We start from the raw sequence: 21,933 nt of genomic DNA, 5'->3' as shown, positions 1-21,933 counted from the left end.
CAAAAACAGAATTTGAATTGGAGAAATTTGATTTGATATATTTACCATTTCATCATCGGGGGGCGGGAAACAACGCAATTATTGATTGGCCTTGTTGGCTTTACCCCGGATCTTGCTACCTACCGAGGCTCCTTTGCGCGCCGCCTTCACCAGTCCCTTAAACTGACCACTCATCTTCGCCTTTTTCCTTTTATTGAGAGCATTCCGGCTCAGCGGAACGTAAGCGAACGGATCAGGCTGGCCCTTGCGCTTCACATCACCACGTGCCTTTTCGCTACGGTATTCGACTCCGTAATCGGCCGGTTTCACCTTCTCTTGACTCTGCTGGGCTCTCTGCTTGGTCGTCAATTTGTGGACGGTCCGCTTGGCTGATGATGGCTTGACGGCCACCGCAACCGGTCGATGGATACCCGATCCACCCGCTTGGTACTTGAAAGAAGGTTCGTCTTCTTCGTCGACCATGGATTCGTGGTCGTCAATTTTACGTTTGCGGTCCACCTCCATCTTGTCCAGCGCTTTGCTCAAGTCGACGTCAGATTCCTGAGAGGAGTCGGATGAGTCGCCACCATCATCGATAATCATTCGACCGTCGGGGGCTGTTTTGAAGATGCTCTCCTTCTTCTTCTTCTTCTCGGCCGTCAATTGCGCCAGCATAGCGCGCGCAGGATTGGTCGATGACACCTTTTTGGCTGCAGCTGGATCCAAAAAGTCGACAATGGATCCTTCGTCCTCTTGAATCCACGTCTTGGGCGTCTTCTTCCGCACGTCCTTATCTTCCTCTTCATTCTCCAGTTCGCTGTCACTGTCGGCCAAAACGTGTTCCATCGTTTTGGGTTGCGTCGCCATTTCCGTCTCGTCTTCATCGTCTTCCTCCTCCTCATTTCCGGCCGCTTTGCGCTCTTCCTTTTGCTTCTTCTTCCGCGCTTCGATTTTGCGGATGTTATTCAACCGCTTGAGGAGGACAGTGTCGTCCTCGGGGACGAGTTTCATGACCAAATCGGCTCCACATTTGCGGATCAGACGGATAAAAATATCGCGCGTCTTGATGAGGTAAGTCCGTTTGAGTTCCTCGTCCATCGAGCTGAGGCCGGTGATGAGCCGCTTCAAGTAGAGAGGCAGTCGCTGAGAGTGGACGGTGACGGTGAACATGCGGATGAAAACGAGACAGGCCAGGACGACATCTCGATTTCCAGTCACCAACAGAGTGCAAATGCTCTCCAGGACAGTGTCGATGAGCTCCTCTGTACAATTGGAAGCGAATTCGTGGACCACGTAGGTGACGGATGTGACTGCCGTGGCGATGTGAGCCTCGTCATCGCTGGACATTCCCTTCATTAGTTTAGTGACGTAGTCTCTGAGTGCCACTTGCGGATCAGAGGACCACTTTTGGAAAATGCGTCCGACATCGACAAGGAGCGCAAAAGCGGCGGCTTTGACCTTTTCGCCGACTCCTTTGACAGCTAATGCCGCCTCTGAAGCAGAAGCGACCAGGAAGCGACGGTTGGGTGCAGTTGACGGCTGCTCGGCCAATAAAGCGACCAAGCGAGACAAAGTGCGCAACCTCGAGGCCCGACTCGGTGCTTTGACGATATCTCTCGAGCTTGTAAATAATTTGACAATGCGGCTCAAACTGGCGCGGACGTGACGGCCACACGGACTGGCCTCATCGGCACCGACGATTTCCTCCACAATGCGATAGGCTTTCTTCTGGGGTTTCGACTCGCTGCCCATGATCCACGGTAGAACGAGCTGGACAAAACTCTCGACACGGTCCGGGTCCTGGTAAACCACCAAGGCTCGCAACAAGGCCAAAACAGACTCCCAGATGAATTGGTTCTCTTCCGCTACAGCCTTGTCCTCCTAATGGATAATAAATCATTTAGACATTTGGCTCAACACAAGCTTTACAAATTTCATTTACCGATTTCAAACTGGCCGATGCTGTCGTCAATTTCTCCTTGGCTTTATCAAAGAGCGAGTGGAGCAGTTCTGTATCGGCCACTTGCAGGTAATAGGTCGTCGTCTGGAACACGGATTCGCGTTGAGACTCTTCCTCGTCGGTGGTCGATTTGGTGGTAAACAGGTTGAAGAGCAAAGGAATATAATTCTTGGCATAACGGGCCACCTCGACCCGAATCTTGTCGTCCGTCTTTGAATGAATAATCAGCTGACGAAGAGCGGCCATCACGTCCATTCGAATGTCTGGTCGATCAGCCAGGGCTTGGCCCAGCAATTTGGCGATCTGTTTGAAGGAAACTTCAACATCCGTCGGGCACTTGCAAAATCCCGGCAAAAGGGCCCACATTTGACGCTGGAGGAGGTCAAATATCCGAAAGCCAACCCGATCCTGATCTTCTTTACATTGAGGGACTCGTGCACGACACGTCTGGGACAGCGGCAAAAAGTATTCGATGAAGAATCCGAGTTCCGTGTTCTGAATATTTTCACGCAAAATGGGTAGGAGCCAACTGTATGGGAATTCGTAGGAATTCTTTTCTTTGCCAGTGATGCCCAGCGGGATGCATTTCAAAAGGAATCGAGGGCCGCAAACACGAACCGCTTTGCCGATAGCGAAATCCACTTCAGCTTCGTGCGGGAAACGTGGCGAAACGCGCAGACTGGCCAGCGATTTGATCAAACTTTTCAAAATTTCCGGACGGCTTTTGCCTACTCCTTCGATCAAGGTTGTGCACAAGTGGATGACGTACTTCCAGGCTTTGACCGTTTGATAATTCAAACTTTGCTCAACGCTTTTAGTGATTTTCTCGGCGGCCGATGTGACGGCGGCCATATTCTCCGTCTGATTGAATGCCGGTTCCAGACCCTGGCTGATGAGCGAGGCCAGCGATGGAGTGACAGATAAAACCACTTCCATCCTGTCGCTGGACCAGAGAACAGTGGCCACGCTGAAGAATCTTGGGAGATGGCCGACGCAAAGGAGCGAGTCCAGTCGGCCGAGATTGAGAAGTGCTTGGGTCATGACACTCAGCCATCCGCGCAGGGGTTGCGTGTCGTTGGCCGAGGGTTGGTAGTCGTAGAGGGCAGTGATGAGACGAGCGTTCAGATCGGCAGACAACGTGATGGCCCTGGGTCGGCAAATGAACATGCTATGGAAACATTGCATGGCGCAAGAGGAGATGAGAACGTTGTTGAGCGTCATGAGCTTCAGCAACGATTCGCACAAAGGTTTGACTTCGCTTTGGGGCAAGACGGCAACAATTTCTTTCAAGAGGTTCAACAGATGGAGTAGAGGCGATGGTTCGCTACCAAATCCGTGCTCTTCAATAAATGTCAAACAGAATTTGCCCGTCTGATGAATACAACAAATAAATAAAAATTTGACAATTACTTTAACCAATAAATCAAAACTACTAGTAGGGCCTATATTCATACCCGAGATGCAACAGGGTGCAATATGGGAGCGTCTTTATCTTGAGTCAAAAAGGTGCTGCCTTTCAGGATAGAGCTGTAAAAAAAGAACAATTAATTATGTACTCAAATATTTGACGCTATTTCAAATTACCAAATGGCGTGTTGTGCAGCTTTGCGAACCTGTGGCTTGGGGCTGGACACAAATGTCAGTAATGCGTCGTAAATCTGCAAGGTGGAGGAAGAGGACCAGGCTGAAACATCCTGGTTTCGAAGTAGAACACCAAGACAGCCGACCAGCGACCGAATCAGAAGGCTGTTGTCACTTTCAATGTATCGGCCCAGCAAGTCGAGTAGACATTTGGCTGACGTTGAGAACTTGACTTTGAGAACACTGGCGGGAACTCGTTTGATGACCATACCCAAAAGTGCAAGGGTAGCACCAAGTGAATCTTCGCTAGTCTCGGCCACTTCTAGTGTCGTCATCAACACTGCAAAGTATTCCGTGTCAGTTTCTTTGCCTCCTTCCTGTTTGATGACTTCCGAAACAGCTGCAGGAAAGAACAAATTATAATCGGGTAAAACTAAAATCATATGCTAAATGGCATACCTGCAAGAACAGCCAACATTTCCCTATGGAGAGATGAGGTTGGCGTGAAACCTCTGTGTAGTTTATTGAAAGACACATTGCTACAGTTGGAGAACCCTGTGGCAAATGTCTTGACTGAGCTGCTGGATCGGAATGTCTTTCCAGAGATGACTGAGTATGTTTCGTCATCATCAAAATCTCCATGGGACACTGACGGGGGTGCAGTGATGACTTCAACAGCGGCAGAGGGATCATGGGGCTGTCAGGCACACAAGATTTTAATCAACGTGACTTGAACAAATAAAACAAAAGATCAAAATTACCTTTGACGATTCAGATGCATAAGTGTGCTGCTTCAAAGCTTCTTCAGTCAAGCCACTTTTCTGGGTAGAACCAGCCGGTGGCCCGAATAAAAATGGCTGAAAAAACCTCGTTTTCGCCACTTCGCGATGTTTCTTGATTGTGGGATTGGAGCTGCTACTCTGTCCCTTTGCCCATCTTTTGCCTTTATTTCCAGGCCCCTTGATACGAGTTTTTAACTTGCCCATGGCGTGATGTATTCAGAAAAAGCACCGTCGTCAAATACACTACGTGCAATTATACTGGTTGACTCTGGCGAAAGTTTGCCAGTGATTTTGGTAATCAACTTAGCACGTGTGTCGTCAACCAACTGAAAAAGAATCTGTCGTCTGCTACGGACTCTGCGACGTTGGCAGTTTTCCATTTTTCCAAGAAGCCGTGCGCTTGGAAAAGTTTTTAACAGCCGAGAGAAAAAGGGAAAAAAACAACAGATGTATTTCCTTTTTATTCTATAATATAAATAATATAAATAATAATAAAAAAAGCATCAAAGTAATTGGCACAATCAACGACCGATCGATGCGAATCGATCGGTTGTACTGTATATCTATAACGGTCCAAAAAGTCTGTGCTGTTTGTCTTCTTGACGGGTTGTTCGCAAAAGTCTGCAATATAATGTGTGTAGCAGCCAGCCTATATAGTATACTACGGGTTACACGCAATCTCTTTCTATTAGACCTTTATTTTGTTCTGTCTTTGCCTTTGTTTCCCTGGGCGATCGATTCTCCTCATACTCATCTCTCTCTCTCGGTATTAAACTGTAATATCTATTCTTTAGAGTCTTGGACGTCTCCACAGTCTGCCCATGTAGTCTAACTTTTCTCTTTTATATATAGATAGCCGCCGAAGCCACGCCGGATGTGATCACGACTGTCGGCATAGTGAGGAGGAGCTGATGTTGTATGTATAATCAAGAGTTGGAGGACACAAATAGGCGGACTCTCTATCTACTGGATCATGTACAGTCACCCGACAGATGGATATAATATATATAAAGGGCAGGAGGGTAATCAAGAATGTCCGGTGTGTCTCGGAATCAGCGGAAATGATCTTTCGACATTCGTGAACAACAACACAAGACGGGCAGGGGGCGAAGGCCAGCGAGGTATACAACGGTCGTCTATAGCGAATGAATGGCCGGTTAATGATATATACAAACAGATAAATATAGTTGACGTTGAATAGAAAAAAAAAGGTCCTTATTAATATTAGAGATGATGATGATGTTGAATTGATTTGCGGGTCAACTGTGAAAGTCCAGCTAGTCTTTATAAGGCTTTATACGCGAGGCTGCACAAGTTTGACTGGAAAAGTCAACCCCCACTACTCACAGAGTTCCTCTGAGACCAATCAGAGAGAAGGAAAAGAGGCTTTCTCCAAGTTCTGTATACACACACGCTGGTCTTTATTATTATTATACGGCGGGAAAAAGAAAAATGGAAGAGTTGTTGGCATCACGAGGATGGATGGATGGATGGAAAAAGAGTCGCCGAGAAAGAAGTTCATTAACGCTCTTCCTGTCGTCCAATTTGAGATGACGATGTCTCAGCCGACACATAGTCAATAGAACGACAAAGTTGGTGCGGTGGCCTCGGTACAAAGTATCACGCGGGTTAAAGCAGCAAAAGCGGTCGTGACTGGTTTTATTGACTCATCATCAACTATACAACAAGCGTCGGATAAATAGACGAGTCAAACTTGTCTCCTATCTAATATAAATGAAGGCCTTTTGTAATTTAAACGATTCGCCCGAAGAAATACTTGAGAAAAGAATCGAGACGATGAAAATCCGCCCAGTCGAGTGCAAATAGCATTTCTCGATTGGTTCGCAGTGTGTTTGTGGTCCCTAATGTGCAACAGCTGTTGAGAGAGAGAGACATGATGTGTGTTTATCGTGGGTGTCTGTCTGTGACAGTCCGAGCAGCAACCGGACGACGACCGCAAAATATGTGCCGTCAAAACTGTTTCCAACGCCACTGACGTGTGAGATCTGTTGGAGCATTGATCATTCGCTCCTTTTTCCTCTACTAGTGTACACACAAAGTCGTCGCCAATTGTGTTGCGTGTGTGCCGAGTGTGTTGGATGGGGAAATCGCCTCCACCGCCGGATGAGGAGGAGCGACAAACACTCGTGAGCGATGCGTCCGAGTTGAGGCAGTACGGATCCGCACCACCACCACCAATCCATTCGTCGGTAAGAGTTCATTTCCATCCAGCGTTGTCTCTAATATTGATTCGGTATGGCCGAAATTATTCGAGTGAAATTGGATCCAAGACAACAGGTCGAAATCGGATGCGCTCGGGCGAAAGCGACGCCACCGGACACGACGTCAAGACGATCCAGCATCAAATGAGTGGAATGAACACGGTCCTAATAACTGCCGGCCAACCAATGGGCACCGACCGGAAGTCGTTGGCAGCTGCCACAGCATCGCGACACAAAGAAATGGAAGAAGAGCCTCAAGACTTTGAATCGATCGTCAAAATCCGCTTGTTTCTCGCAACGGCAGCCCTTTGGCTCCTTTGGCTCCTAGTTTACGTCATCCTCTCCCACTGGCGCCTTATTTGAGACACATCAAAACATACCCCACGATCCGCACCACAAATTCCGGCGCCATTCACGCGCACATCCTTTCGGGCTCCAACAATCGAAAGGATCAAAATCGAAATTTTTATCTTTTTGAAATTTTTGAAATTTTTGAAATTTTTGTATTTTGTCATGTGCGGAGAAAATTTCTTTTTTGGGATAAAAAGATGAAAGTGACAAAGCAGGAAAAAATGTGGTGGCAATAATATAACCGACAGTAGAGACAAGAGCCAATGACTAGTCCAACACACACACCAATAAAAGAAGGAAATCATTTTTTTGGCGGGAATTTCAAACAAGAAAAAGGAGATGATTAAAAAAGAAGAAGAAATTGATACGTGTACAACACACGACAAAGACAATATGATACGTCAAAAAAAGATGAATGATTTTATATTCTGGTAGTACTATAGCTTTTTCTTTTCTTATCCAATTTTTTGGGGGGGTTGTGTTGCGCGTTCCGGATGTCGCCGTGAGTTATCGATCGAGAGTTCCCTTGTCGATACACACGGCCGCCCATTTTTTCTCTTCTTCCTTGTTTTCACGTGATATATTTGTTGTTATCTGGTTGTGTGTTGGTTTTTTATTGTTGATTTTCCGTGACGGTGGGCGTTTCGTCCGAAATGGAATCCAAAGTTTCATCCATCTGAGAGATTGCGGATCATTCCGGGCAAAAGACAAAAGTAGAGATATAAAGCCCCTTCCCACATATGTTTAACATCAAGAAAATGATATTGCACTACTGCTGCTGGGCGGAATAGAATTTGAGATTTAGGAGCCGAGAGTGAATGATTACCTTTTCGTGATCGGGAGTGTCGGCTCGGCGGGCCGTTTCTTCCATGTTCAGCACCAAATCGGCCGTCGACTCGCTGACAGTGATGGGCTGCTGTTTGATGGCCAGCGCCCGTCTCTCCTTTGCCCGTTGCAGAATCAAATTGAGAGCCCCGCCGCCGTGCTGAATTTTGGTGGGCGACGTGGCAACCAGTCCCGTCGTCGTCCCGTCCTTTTTTTTAATTTTTATTACCCCGCAGGCAATAATATGATTAATTAATTCATTAAGACTATGTAGAGCAGAGCACAGAGAGAAAATGAGCAGCTAATGAAATTCCAGCGTGGCAATTAATTTAGCAAATGATGAACACTTAATTCATTCTTGTTAAAAATTACCTCCAGCGATGGCGGATCTGTCATGGGAGTGGGCGGGTTCCTTTCGGCTCTCTCCACGCTCTCCGTCTGGCTGATGCGGATCAGTGGGATTTTGGCCGGCGATCTAGGAGCGTCCGTCATCTTGTTGGGCGGCTCCTGCTGGTCCGGCTGATGACTGGCTACTTGCTGGTCTACTCTCGGCGGACTGTTGATGTTGTTGTTCGGTTTCTTCTTCTTCTTGACCACGGAGGCATAGACTGGCTGGTGGTGAGGCGGACTGGCCGGCACTGCTGCTGCTGGCAAGGGCGGTTGATGATGACCAGCAGCGCGGCCGTTCAAGACGGGACTGTCGTGCGGCAACGAGTCGCTAATATCCAAATCGCTGGCACCGTCAAATTCAGTCGTGGGAGCAGCAGCGGTGATTCCTCGTGATCCTTTGACTGGTGGCAGTTGCTGGCCACGTCTGAGGCCAACTTGACGTCCCGTCGTCATCCCAACAGGAGCAGTTCTCGGCTGGGCTCCTGCCGACGCTCCTGCGCGTTGATGCAGCAGCAGCCCATCTTTCATCCCTCCTCCTCCGCCTTTTAGTTTTCCAAGAAAATCAAAAAGAAAAAGAAATTCATTAGCCGATCATAACGACAGTCCCGAAAGAAAAGAAATTCGTTTTCATCTTTCTGGTATAAATACAATTTCAAGGAAAAGATTTTCCCGCTTTTATTCCCAGTGATGGGTTTTTAGAAACTGGGGGACAAATTCCACCTAAAAAAGGGCAAACGCAAAAGTGACTTTTCCCCATTTGATTTCCTGGGGAACAAATATATAAGAGGCTTATAAAACTACATGTCCCAGCAGTTTCTTTTTCTCTGACAATCCGCCGTATTTAGAATTTGCATTTTAATATCAAGAAAAAGAAGAAACAGCCAATCAGATTTTTGAGGTCATTTACGTTTGTCGACGGCTTCTTTGGCCAGCGTTTGAGGAAGGATCGTCTGCGATTTGGTCGGTGCGAACGGAACAGCTTTGCGCCATTGGGCGATGACTTTGGCGCTGGCCGCAGCGTCGGGAACAGCGGCCACCGATTCGGCCTCCTTTTTCTGGCGCGTTTTCAGCCGCTCGGCGTCGCGTTCGCGTCTGAGTTGCGTCCGCAAATCGGTGACGGCCTCCCTCAGCGACGAGCTGAGCGACACCAAATAATAAATGACGAGAATGAGGAGAACGAGGAGCGGAATGACGACGCCGGGCGAGGCCACGTAACTGAGGACCCAGTGGAGACTGTCGGGCGTGGCTTTCAGCAAACTCTGCGTCATGACGTGAAAGATGCGCGAGTATTCGCTGAAGGGGCCGCAGTGCCACGACGGCTCCAGCCACACGATGGCGTACGCCACCGGCAGCGTGCACAGGAACAGCATAATCAGCAGGAGCCACAGGTAAAAGTTGTTGGAGCGGGAAGCTTTGAAAATCACCTCGTGCGGCACGTTGCATGTGAGCACCGCCCACGAGCGGATGTAGAGCAACAGGAACAACTTGAAAATGTTGATGGCCGGCAATCCCGGCGAGAAAAACATGCCCATCCTGCGTGAATTTTAAACGAATAATTTGATTCAATAATTTGAATAATTCAATTTTGGCGGGCTTTTTTTTTTCCTCACCAAACCATGCCCTGATTATTAACGAGATGCAAAATATTTTCAGCAATTTTGAATTCGCCGTATTGTGGGAAATATTTCTCCAAATCCCAGCACCAACATCCGTTGAAAACCCGGACGAAAATGGCCCGGATAAAGTCAATAATCAAAATCGATATCGTCGTGAAAATCTGTTAATTAAAAGACAAACATGTTGACGTTTCCAATTGAATTAAACTACCCAAAATAAAATTTAAAAAAAAAAGAATTTGGTCTTTGAATAAATCATGCCGGCATTAATATATTGAATTAAAATTAATTTTGACTGCACTATACAAATGATAATTGGGTATTTTTTTTTAAAAATTTGCACATAAAGAGTATTAGATAGTGGGACAGATTAAATTAATTTGAATCATTTCTTGACTTGAAGGGATCCGCAGACGTACTGGTCGCACTTTTCCGCTTTGGCGAAAACGTCGTACGAGGATTTAATCGATTCCGGAACAAACGACTCGACAGCCACAGCGACGGAATGGGCCGTGTCGGAAAAGGACTTCGACATGGAACCCAATTCGCAGAGTAAACGCTGGATGCACTCCTCAGAGCGCATAGCCGAGAAAACAATTTGAGTCAATCGCTCAACTTGCGCCACGCTCATCGACGGAAGTCCGGAAGAAGAAGAAGTTTCCCGACGTTTCTGTTGTTGGCTCCAATTTGAATCGTTGACAGGTCCACCACCGTAGGTTCCAGTTCCCGATCCACCAGGGCCGCCATAGAATCCTTGAGGTCCGTTGTAGGGTCCAGCCGTGGTGGTCGGGAAAGGCGTCGTGAAAAATGGCGTCGTCGGCTGGATGATGACAGGAGCCGCTGCTCCCGGTACACCGAAAACGGCCTTCTTGCCGAAGAAACTGCCACCAGTGACTAGGTACTTGATGATGACAATCAGCGGGATCACGATGGGCAGAATGATGGCCAGTGGGAGTGCGATCGCTTTCTTCACGAGCTTGGTCAGCCCAGACTCGCCGATCGTCTCCTCCACCATTAGACTTTCCGGCATCATCACGATCGGAGTCAGCGGGATCGGAGCAGACATTTGAGGAGCGTACATCGGTCCAGCGACATAAGGAGCATTGGTGACGCCATAAGCCACGGCAGGGGCTAGACTGGTGTAAGCCATCGGAGCGATAGTGGTCGTCATCTTTTATATAAATAACATAATATCGAATTAAATTTGAAATTGAAACAATTAAAAAATAGTAGCGATTACCTCTGAATAATTGGCGATGTCTGAGACGACTGTGCGAGAAAAGAGGAGCTGACGAACTGAGCCGATAATGGAATCCTTCACGGCCACTTATATAAGCGAGGGTCGACAATTGCGTCACTCTCAACGAGACGCCCTTGAAATAGGTGGGCGTATAATCAGCCCCAAAGTAGGGGGGCTAGGGGGCTATCAACTCTTATATAGATAATCTTAAACTATTTAAAGTTTCCAACAACAAAAGATTCGCGCTCCACATCTTCGTTTGATATTCAAGACAATAAAATGAGAAGAGAAGTCTAATAAGCTGGAAAAGAGACTTGCCAAATCCATGATGGTTAATTTGACGAGTTCCTGGCCGAACATGGTCTCCCAGCAGAGTTTGCGCAGTTCTAAACGGGTGGCCGGATCTAATGTGGGTCGAATTTTCTTACTCATCGCCGCCATTTCTTCTTCTTTAACCAACAAAATTAATGGAATGAAATGAAATGAAATGATTCGATTTAAATAAAAGGAGCTCATTTTTACCAGCTCAACTCAAATGGGCCGCAAAATTTCTTTTTCTACTTCACTCCGCCTTTTGTTTGACACATTAGTCGGGGTGGGATGAAATAGACTAAATATCTTTTAATTTACTGAACAAATTTCAATGGCGGACAACTTTTCTACTCGAATTTGTCTACTTTGAAATTGTTTAATCTACCGGAAGCCTGGGAAATAAAAAAAAACCCAGGAAACGGCTTAAAAATGTCCTTCCGCTTAATTTGATTTCAATTTTATTGTTGAATGGGGATTATAAAAAACAAATTGAAGTTGTTTAGATACCGTTGCTGGATGCTGGGGTGGTGCTGGCGGCGACGGACGAGTGGAACGACGTGATGGTCTCATCCCTGGAACTCGTCCAAAACGGAGTGCATCCTTGCGGATTGTCTCCGCGGCACGGCAACGTCGTCCCGTTGGATTCATCTCCGTCGCTGCTGCTGGGCAAGTTGGTCGTCGTCAAACTGCTGAAATATCCGACCGTGTCGTTCCACGGGCAGACGACCAATGGGCACATGGTCAGCCGGACGGTTGTCGTCTCTTCCGGCAATTGAGTGGTGGTGGTCGTCTCGTTGTCTTGGTTGACGATAAAATCATCCGCCGGATTCGTTTGATTAAAAGCCTCAAAAATGCTGGCGCTGCTGGAATTGTCGGCCAACTCGTCATAGTCCTCCTCTTCCGTCGTCAAAATCAATCCGGCAGTGTGCCAGCGGATCAGATCGTCCAGCAATTCCGGCGTGCTGCTGGCTGTCGATTCCATCATCCGGTCAGCAGTTGCTGGACTCGTCGTCGTTGATGGGCCGCCGCTTTCGGTGCTGCTGGATGAGGTCGAAAAGGGCAGCGTCGTGAACGGAATGCGGAGGGTCGTGTTGCGCTTGAGGTTGCGCAGGATCGAATTGAGAGAGTCCAGCAATCGCCCGATACTCTGCGGAGTAGTTCTCAAAGGATTGGCCGTCGTCTGGTCCAGGAGCAATTGCCGTTTCAATCGTTCCGGCACCGTTTCGTAATCTTCTTCGTCGTAAATGAGTTCGTCCTCTTCCGAAATGGCCGGCCCGGCAGTTGTCGTCGTAACGGGAGGAGGATCGGTCGTCGTCTCCAGTGCGGAGCAATCGACCATAATTTGGAAACAAGTTCCAGTCAGGTCAATATCATCTTCTTCTTCATCCGCCACTGTCGGTTGGGTTGACGTGGAAGAATAATTGTCCAGTAGGATCGGGCCGGGACTCTCTGTGGCGTTGAGGATGAATAAAATAGGATCGGTGACGTTGTAATAGGCGCTGCTTTCCCAAGTGGCGTTGAAAATGGGCGTCGTCATCACGGTCGATGACGACGTCTGGTCCAGCAACAAATCGGCCAAGTTGAGTCCTTGCTGGCTGATGTTGGCCTTCATGACGGCCAATCGCGTCGTCATGGCGTTGACTTTGCCGAAAAGGGCAAAGATCAACGTGTACAAATTCAGCAAATTCAGGATCATGATCCTATTAATGAACTATAATTAAATAATCCATCCAAATGTAGTACAATTAAAGTTTTCGTACCTGGCCAATTGCCAACGCAGTTGTCTACGCGGGTGGTACTTTTCCAAGATGCCAATCAGCTCGAAAATGTTCTAATTGAATTACAATTAATTTTAAAAATATAAACCAAAAATAATAGAAATAAAAAGATAATAAAATTTACGGGAAAGATGATGGAGATGAGGGAGAGGATGACGGTGATCTCATTCTGCCTCCACCAATTGGATTCGGCTTCCGGCTCGGTGGATCGCTCGACAACTAAAACGACGATGTAGGCGGACGAGCAGAGGAGCATCAGGACCAGAAAGTTGGCAGCCAATCGGCGACAGATGACGTTGCGGGTCAATTTCTCGGTGGCCCGCTCTTTTTCGGCCTCCTCCAGCAGAGCCTCTTTGAAGCCGAGCGTGATGGCCGAGCGGCGGTTCTCGCCCGTCTCCGGGTGGCCGATCATGAAATCCCATCCGGTGAACAATTTCCAAGTGAATGTGCACTCGTCGTCCTTGTCCGACAGTTTGGCCATCCGAGAATTCTTGGCCATTCTTTTTTTTTTAAACAAAGAAATTGACAAAATCATCTTTTTTATAATGGAATTGGGCGGATTATTTACTTGCGGAGGATGGCGACGAAGCTGTACATGTAGAGGACGAGTCCGGTGAAGAAATAGGCGAACGGCAGTTTGTATCCCTCGTTGGTCTCGTAAGCGTTGCTATAGAAACCGTAAAAGATGGGCGAATATTTCAGGATCCCCTCAAAGTCCCACAAGGTCTGCAAGTCCGTGGCCGTCCGTTTCTCTTCCGGCAATAATCCTTTGCGCTCTCCGCTCACGTCCCATTCCGTCGCCAATACCTTTGCAAAATTGGTTTGAACCCAGTTTAAAAGTTGAAATAATATAGAATCAAATGTAGTTGAAATTACTTCTGGGACGACGACGAAAACGGCAAAACAGGCCGTCAGGACGAGATTGATCCAAAAGACCCAGCGGAGAAAAGTGAAATAGGAGGCGACAGCTGATCCGAAAAGAGATTCGATTTCTTTGATTCGCGCCTCCCACGGCACCAGGAACGAAATCAAATTTCGAATTTCCCGCACACTCAGCTGGATAGCCTGTGGGAAAAAATGGAAAATTTTAATTCCATCTTGCTCTTGGCTTACAATAGGGTCCTGGAATATCTTAATGTGACGGTGGTTTAGGTTTTAAAAAATTATATTTTCTGCGGGTATCGTGCACATTTTTGACTTTTTTTTCGATTCTTAATCTATCGATATCTTAAACAAAGTAATTAATTAGAAGATTAGTGTCGTCTGCTGTTTCGTTCACGGTTCACGCTTTTACAGCAGGTTGGCAGGTTTGGAAAATAGATAAAATTAAAAGATTATAAAGTAAACGTAATAAACACACTTTGAAAACGTGGCTGCACGAAAAATAACATAACAAATGAAATGACAAAAAGTAAAACAAAGTTGACGTGGTCGTGTGGTGTCTGCAGCTCTTCATGCAGTCGATCCACTCCATGCTGTTTTTGGCGGGTAAATATTAAAACTAAGAATAGGCCAATAAAAATAATTATGGGAGCTTAAAGAAAAGAGTTAAACCTTTTTGTGAAATGAATGAAAAATGATTTGTGAAATGTTTGTTTTTACTACAGTATTCATCATGTAAGCCCATGCATGCCCACACAGCACATTTGGTTCCTCGGGACCTCCTTAGATCCTCTTAGTTTTCTCCCCAGTCTTTCCTATTGAGTCCCTAGATTTCTCTTAAAACCTTCTTTTTGGTCACCTGACAGCTGCCTGGTAGCTTCCTCTGTACATCTTAGAAGTGCCTCAGTACATCTTAGAAGCTCCTCATAAGACAAAAGACTCGATAAAAGATTCGTCGCTTCCCGGGATCGAACCTGCATCTTTTCGCATCGCAATCGAACTTGCTAACCACTACACCATTGTTGTTCTGTAGTAGTTAACATATTTTCACGTAATTATATTCTTCATTATTTACGTTTGATTTGTAAGTTGTTTAGTTATGTACTCATGCTTGACACACGAGTAATGTACTCTTTATTGACGCATTGATATATTAACTAACTGGTTAACGAGATAGAAATGTTTTAAGGGTGTGTAACATTGCAGCCATTATGACTGCAACAAATTCAATAGAGATTTTTCGGCAAATTAAAATTTAGTTAAAGTGTGGGAAGAAAAAATGTGCAGTCGTTTTATTCTTGCCTACACTGTAGCTTTTTTGCGTTACGTATAAATGGCACGGTTTAATGTTTTTAGTTTATTGATACAAATGCATTTTTCAACTCTCATTTTAACAAATTTTAGTAAATTCGAGTAAATTTGCTTATTATATTTCTTTTTGTATTATTTATACATGATTTCAACTGCTAACTTGTTTTAATGTACCTGGATGAAATATTCTAAAGCTAGGTCATTGTGATCTGCCTTTCTTAAAATAAAGAGTTTGTTGAAAATAAATCAGCAGTCCTGAAGACCTCCTGAATAACTTCTTTGGAGAAGTCGAAAGAAAAAAACCCACACGCAGAAATAATATATACTGACATTCCCGCAACCTTCCCCAGTGCCTCCTGCCTCTACTACCATAATCTTTGGGAGGCTAAGAGCCTTTTCGGAGGATCCCAGGAGGGAGGTGTGCTGTGTGGGATGGCAGATTGTTTGCACTCACATAACCTTTTTCCAATGTGCATATTGATGTGAGGACCAGACCAGAGACAGTCATCGTAACCACAAGATATGCCAAAAGTGCTGGTATTGAGCAGCTTTAACCAGCAACAATCTCAGTTTAATTGCTAGGATAATGATTTGTGATACTTTTATTTTGTACAACCTACTAGGTGCATTAATGATGTGTGACTCACATCACTGCAGCTTATTACATCGAAACCTCAAATTCTCCCATTGATTAACAATCAGGTTTTACCCACTGTCTCATTTTCAACTTTTCCTTACTTTATTTCTGCCAATATTTTTTTCGTAACCCATTTGTTAATTCTCAGAAAGAAATTCCCCTTTCTTCAAATGTCCTCGTGTGGATGTATATACGAGGACCATCTTTTTCCTATTCTGCCTGGCGTATTCAACTTATCAGCGGATGGATGGAGCAACTGTGGATGCCTGGCTGTGGATTTCCCTGGCATTAAGGTAGGACAAAAACAAATCTACATTTTTCCTTTTTGACCTTCTGATGGCTTTGATTGTAAATGGTTGAGGAGTACGAGTATTCCTGAGCTAGGCGATTGACTGCAACTGTCTTTCTCTTGCTCTTTTTTGTTTTAACACAGTCAGTGTTCATTAAATAGCTCATTTATAGAACTACTGCAGATCAGGCTTGTTTTTGTACCTCACATCTTTTACTGTGAGGATAAACAACCAAATCCCAAACTATTTGAACTTTAAACACTCGAAGCAAACTGCAACTAAAACATTTTTTAAACCAAGAGGGACCTGGCGCCAAACGGGCACCTCTTGGTTGGCGACCGCTAGATGGCAGCACAATAGGGGCGTTGTATATTACGACATTTATACTTTGGCGAGTAGAAGGCGTCCGCGGGCAAAGACGTCTTTGGCGGTGCGTGATTCGGCCAGCCGCTGCTGGAGGGCGCCTTCGTGTTGTCGGACGAAGCTTTTGGCCCGTCTGAGGACCCGCAACTTTCGTCCCATGTCCCACGGCTGGTAGCGCATGTTCTGCACCACTTCCTTGTGGAGCGCCACATGTTCCAGGGCGGCGGCGGCCGACTCGGCAACTTCCCGCTGTTGTTGCTGCTGGTCGTAAAAGCCCCCGCCCGTCTCGTCCATTCCAATCCTGAAAAAATGATGAAAGCGACCCGGGCCGTCAATCAAAATCATCCGTCAAAAAATGGGGGGAAACGGGAAATTTTACTCGGCCGAACTGATGGTGGCGACCGAGAACCCGCGTGACGTTCGTCTCCGTCCGCCCATTGAAAGTTCGTCGCCCGGAAAGGGCGAGGAAGGTCTGCGTCCACCGCGACGGAAGGACCTGGTCCGTCGATTCAAACTCGACCTCCCACCTCCGCCAGGGCCGGAGCGTCGACGCTGTTGCTGCTGCAGGATACTCGACGCTGCAATCGAGTACTCGTCGTCGTCATATTCGTCGTCTAATTGGAAATTTATATCAACGAAAATTATGACAGGACATCCGGATGGATGGGGGGGGGAAGGGGTTATAAAAATTTTGTGTGATGTATAATTTGGGTTATACGAGTGATGATACAATGATTACCAATGTCTAAATAGTGCTGGGGTTGATTATTGGAGAGATGGTGGTGGTGGATGGCGCTGAGCGGCGAATCCATCCTGCCGGAACCCACGCTGGATGCGTCGGCCCTTTCTCCCATGATGAAACTGACGGAAAGACGATCGGCCGACGGCAATGGAGATTTCTCATCCGCCTGCGGGAATAACAAACAAATAACAAATAACATTTAAAGAAAAAAACATATTGGAGATTTATTACAGAAATGGATCGCTGTCAAAGCCGTGATGGAGTGAACTATGCAAATGATGCCCCAACCCGCAGGGCATTCCTCCACCACAAAGTCACACACAACAACAACAACAAATCCTCCAGTAATAAGATGGATCGAACCGAAATCGAAAACATCTAAGCTGCTGCTGCTGGGGTTCTACCTCCGCATCAGGTTGACAGATGTAACGCCAATTTCATTCAAATAAAGTAAAACCGTCCCTCCGTCCATGTCATTAAACAAATAGAAACGCGCGGGAGAAAATGGCCATTTCTCCGTCCGACTTTTTAAATCTAACCTGGAATTGTTATGCAATTGCGGAATGCGCCAAAAGGGGCCCCGGCGTATTAGTAATAGGTTTTTACAACTCGTCTACTCTCTCTCTTTCTCCAGCTACTTATATAGGCAGCACAATCATAATCGTAAAAAACAGTTTTTTTTTCTTCTTTTCTTCTTTTCTCCTTTATATGGTGGGGGGAAAAAGGACCTGCTGTTTTGATATACATTTGAATATTCGGGCAGACAGAGACTCTCAGCATAGAAAAACAACGTGGAGAGCTGTATACTACTCTGATGAATGATGATGGACGATAGAGCTATCAAAATGTTCAACTCAATTTCGCAACCGTCTCTTTTTTTGTTTCAAACTGAACCGGTTGTTCTCGTTTCTCTGTCAAAAAAGAAAGAAAGAAAGAAACAACTTTTCTTTTATTATAATCACGACTCTATTTTCTTTTAACTGGAAAAAGGAAAAATTCAAATCATTCCTTTTTCGGCCAGCAGTTGGATACTATATGGGGGAGATGTGGTGGTGTGACGGATTTCTTTCGCTCTGGGACTTGTGGTAGAGCCAATCAAAGTTTTCTTATGGGCCTCTCTTTTCTGTCCTAGAACGGCTAGCGGTTTTGTCTAACAACTATGACGCAGTTCTTGTGTGCCCCATTGTGTTTTGATTCTCTCTCTTAAGAGACACAAGACACACAAGGCGGTGTGGTCCGTTCACCTGTCGTCCACTTTTGTTTCACCCTCATTTTGTCAAAATAAAATTCGAATAGAAAAGAAACACGAAAAGAGAAAATGATTGAATGTCGGGAGAAAACATTTACGTCAAGTCGTAAACGTCCGACGTTGAAATAAGAAGAAGAAGAAGATTTAGATCTCTCGTATACATACGCGAATAACATTGCCGAGTGTGTATAGAGACAGTCAAAAGGAAATAAAAATTTAAAAAAGAAACACGCCAGCTCAGATATTATGATTATAAAAGAGAGAGAAAGAAAAAGAAAAAGCTTTTATCTTTCCTATACAAGTGGCCCGGAATTCTTTTTTCTTTTAGGACGGAGATATTCATCGACGCTTTTTTCTTACCTTTCACTGGCGTCTAGTGTACAGGTGAGAAAAAACGCCAAGAGGCTCAGACGACAATAGTTAGACAAAAGGAAAATGGTCTGGAGAAATTAAATTTTCTTGTTTTTTCAAATATTTCCCCTGGTGGCGAAACACGTACGCGTTTTGTCTTTTGATCACGGGCGCGGAATTCTCGGAATATCACGACGGAATTACAAACGGCGCGTGAATATCAACCGGTTCTCCGCATCCGTTTGACTCAAAAGAAACAAGAATTTCAGGTTTTTATTTCGTTTTGTCTTACCTGGGGATTTAAATAAGTGGCGCCGCTGCGGAAATCTCCGACCGAACTGGCTGAACTCTTCCGGCGACTGTTGAATCCGGCAGCAGAAGCAGCGGCCGTAGTGTCGATGCGCAAGATACCTGCCGCATTGCGTTTGGATTGTTTCCTTGGTCGGCCAACGCCCTGCTGATCCTTATCGTCGTTGTCGAGCCATCCGCTTTCGTCGTCTTCCGCTGCTCCTACTCGTTTCGTCTCGACTGGTGGATCTTCATCTTGATCGACGATCTCCGTGTCGTCCCCGCCCGTCGCCATCTCTCAATTCCGCACATAAAACACACTTTGACCTTTTTCGACTTTTCGTCTCTTTTTTTAATAATTTACGACGGAGAAAATCATCCGACAGGATCGCTCGATGGTCACTGGATGTCTAATCCCTTGGCCGACCAGTTTTTCTTTATTATTAGGGAAAACAACCCAGAAAATAAATTTCATACGGGCTCTGGTCATGTATGTTTTTTTATTTGGGAGGGAGAACGACGACGCCGACGCCAACCCCACCCAAAACTTCCTGCTAAACGGCTAAACGATGGATATCAAATTGTGATGGAAAATTCCGATGATGATGGAACACTGCTGCGGTACCGTACACACACACACTTTCCCATTTGTTTTGATTGTGTGTGTTGTGTGTTGGACTTTTGGGCTGGGTCGCGGGGTCGATGTTTTCCGGGCGTGGTCGTCATCATCATCAACAGCGGCGGAGAGCAGATAAGAGAACCTGCAATGAGCAAAAAATGTGATTTTTCTTCTTTCGTAACGTAAATAAATCAAATGAGAGGTGATGGCGGCGCGGTCGCATTTGCAACTTTTTTGTCTCTCCCCTCACTAATGAATAATTGATTTTAAAAGTCAAAATTTCCTCTCAGGTGCCAGTCACATCACGTCAGTCAAACCGAAACAAAACAACCGAAACCCCCAAAAAAGTAAAATAAAAAAAGTTGTTGTGGTGGGTTTTTGTTAAATGTGATTATTATTATTACTGCGATAGGGATGGAAGTAAAATCAGGTTTTCTCTTTCATCTTGGCTCTTGTGGTTGGCTGACGTGCTGGCTATTATTTATATAATCATTCTCTTCTTTAATTCATTTTCAGCTTTTGTGGCGCCAGTCCGTCAGTTGTATATCTTTCCCTTTCGAGACTTTTTGATTTCTAAATCAAAAGGGCAGCAGCTGGGCCGTCTATTTTTCCACTGCTGGAGACGCAAAAAATTTGATTTCACTTGGTACGCATTTTTAGATAGTACCATCCTGTGGGTGTGGCCTCTCGAGACTTTTTAAAATGCGGAGGGGAAATAAATTTTTAAAAAAATTGGGGAAAAATATTTAGGGCGTTGTCGCCGTTTGGCTCGACGATTTTGACGGCTGTGGAGAGATAAAAAAGGCAAGGACATGTGTGTGTGTGTACTGCTAATGAGCTTTTATCCAGCCCAAACCCCCACCACCACCACCACCGTCAAATATTTGTGGAAAAATCAAATTCTTCCATTTTGTTTAGTCGATCGACTTTTTTGTTTTTTAGACGTCGTAAAAACACCAAAAAGTTTAGTTGCCATCACCATCAAATCTCGACTCGATTGGTCCTCCACCTTCTTTTTTTGTTGTTGTTGTCGTTCAACCCAACGTAAACACCTTTTTCTTATTTTTTCCCATTTTCTTTTTAATATAAAATCGAACCCGGAATTTCATTTTGGAAAAAGACGTTGGAGAAACTGCCCTTAGCAGCGATAATTGGGTCTAACATTACTGCATGGCTCTCCCCTTTCCCAGTTAACTTGAAACGGTGGAATGTTCTTCTTCTTCAAGACCATTATGCCGAAAAAAAGACATGGAAAATGTTGTTTCGTATTAACTACATGTATATATCCACCGAGGAGGAGGAGGAGATATGGGGGGCTCCGGTTACAATCACTGGGGCCACAACAGGTAAATGAAGTCAAACTAAAATTACCTTTTTCCCCCCCTTACTAAAAAAAAGTGGAAATGAGATTTTCTTGTTTTAAAAAACGATAAGGTGAAAATGTTTTAGGGATTTAATTTTATTTTCTGGAACACGCGAGAGAGCTCAGGTCATTTAAATAACACCAAACATTTTTTAATATTTTTCCGTTGGAATATATTCCAAATAAGGTGGAAGGGGGGAGATGATGATGAACGTACGAAAGAAGAAGAACTACCGTAACACGAGAAAAAGATGATGATAATAAATGATTTTAAAATTTATTTATCGTGTTCCCCTCCATTTTTCTGGAATTTCCTCTTTTTGATTATTAATTCCAGCCACTAACGAGAGACAGACAGACAGACTATTTACATATGCAGCGCCATCCGAAAGTTTCTTTTTCTAAAAATTTTTTGTTTGAAAAATACGACGATTTTTATGAATTTAAACGAAAAAAACTATATTTCGTCGTGAAATCGTTTTTAATGATTGTGTCGTAATAATAATAATAATTCCCTTTGATTTCTGTCGAAATCTTTTTTTTTTTGGGTGTCGGCCTTATTTTTTCCAACTAACCGATTTTTATATGACGCATTGTCTTGGCGTTGTGTATAGAAAATTTGTTGGTATAAAAATGATCAAAAGAAGCGAGAAAACAACCGACGGATTAGTCGTCGGTCCCGTTTTGGGTTAAATGGACAAAACACAAGGAATTTACTATTTTGGTGTTTTGGAATTATTATTATTTTTTCGACTCTGTGACGTCAATGCGATTCAACTTTTTTCCTTTTTGGCGAAAATGA

At 45.1% G+C, this 21,933-nt stretch overlaps 4 protein-coding genes across 6 annotated transcripts; 1 reads left to right on the top strand and 3 right to left on the bottom strand.

Annotated features, from left to right (window-relative positions):
• Nucleotides 1–11: 11 nt before the first annotated feature.
• On the bottom strand, nt 12–4,649 carry LOC124342556 (RRP12-like protein). Its single transcript, XM_046795547.1, has 6 exons — nt 4,282–4,649; nt 3,980–4,217; nt 3,524–3,920; nt 3,394–3,466; nt 1,922–3,310; nt 12–1,860 (listed from the first exon to the last, which is right to left on the bottom strand). The coding sequence occupies exons 1-6, from the start codon at nt 4,504–4,506 to the stop codon at nt 79–81; spliced, it is 4,104 nt and encodes a 1,367-aa protein (XP_046651503.1). The 5' UTR covers nt 4,507–4,649; the 3' UTR covers nt 12–78.
• A 1,627-nt stretch (nt 4,650–6,276) lies between these two features.
• LOC124342890 lies at nt 6,277–7,208 on the top strand. The gene is made up of 2 exons (XM_046796097.1): nt 6,277–6,512; nt 6,594–7,208. Exons 1-2 carry the CDS (start codon nt 6,402–6,404, stop codon nt 6,885–6,887), a joined length of 405 nt encoding a protein of 134 aa, XP_046652053.1. The 5' UTR covers nt 6,277–6,401; the 3' UTR covers nt 6,888–7,208.
• A 125-nt stretch (nt 7,209–7,333) lies between these two features.
• On the bottom strand, nt 7,334–20,011 carry LOC124342546 (transmembrane channel-like protein). Of its 3 annotated transcripts, XM_046795531.1 has the most exons (15): nt 19,154–20,009; nt 17,259–17,427; nt 16,899–17,133; nt 16,544–16,820; nt 13,913–14,101; nt 13,605–13,843; nt 13,161–13,536; nt 13,019–13,089; nt 11,766–12,958; nt 11,265–11,395; nt 9,701–9,867; nt 8,998–9,623; nt 8,073–8,632; nt 7,702–7,908; nt 7,334–7,551 (listed from the first exon to the last, which is right to left on the bottom strand). In XM_046795531.1, the coding sequence occupies exons 1-15, from the start codon at nt 19,442–19,444 to the stop codon at nt 7,489–7,491; spliced, it is 4,794 nt and encodes a 1,597-aa protein (XP_046651487.1). In that variant the 5' UTR covers nt 19,445–20,009; the 3' UTR covers nt 7,334–7,488. The 3 variants fall into 3 exon arrangements, with proteins under 3 accessions (XP_046651487.1, XP_046651485.1, XP_046651486.1); XM_046795529.1 differs by having other exon boundaries at nt 13,605–14,101; nt 19,154–20,011; XM_046795530.1 differs by having other exon boundaries at nt 11,265–11,392; nt 13,605–14,101; nt 19,154–20,011.
• On the bottom strand, nt 9,962–11,079 carry LOC124342816. Its single transcript, XM_046795993.1, has 2 exons — nt 10,947–11,079; nt 9,962–10,877 (listed from the first exon to the last, which is right to left on the bottom strand). The coding sequence occupies exon 2, from the start codon at nt 10,875–10,877 to the stop codon at nt 10,092–10,094; it is 786 nt and encodes a 261-aa protein (XP_046651949.1). The 5' UTR covers nt 10,947–11,079; the 3' UTR covers nt 9,962–10,091.
• Nucleotides 20,012–21,933: the final 1,922 nt, after the last annotated feature.

The sequence above is a fragment of the Daphnia pulicaria genome, chromosome 6 (genome assembly GCF_021234035.1).
Source record: "Daphnia pulicaria isolate SC F1-1A chromosome 6, SC_F0-13Bv2, whole genome shotgun sequence".
NCBI lineage: Eukaryota > Metazoa > Arthropoda > Branchiopoda > Diplostraca > Daphniidae > Daphnia > Daphnia pulicaria.
Note: the sequence above shows the minus strand (reverse complement) of the source record. Positions and strands in the feature narration are given on the sequence as shown.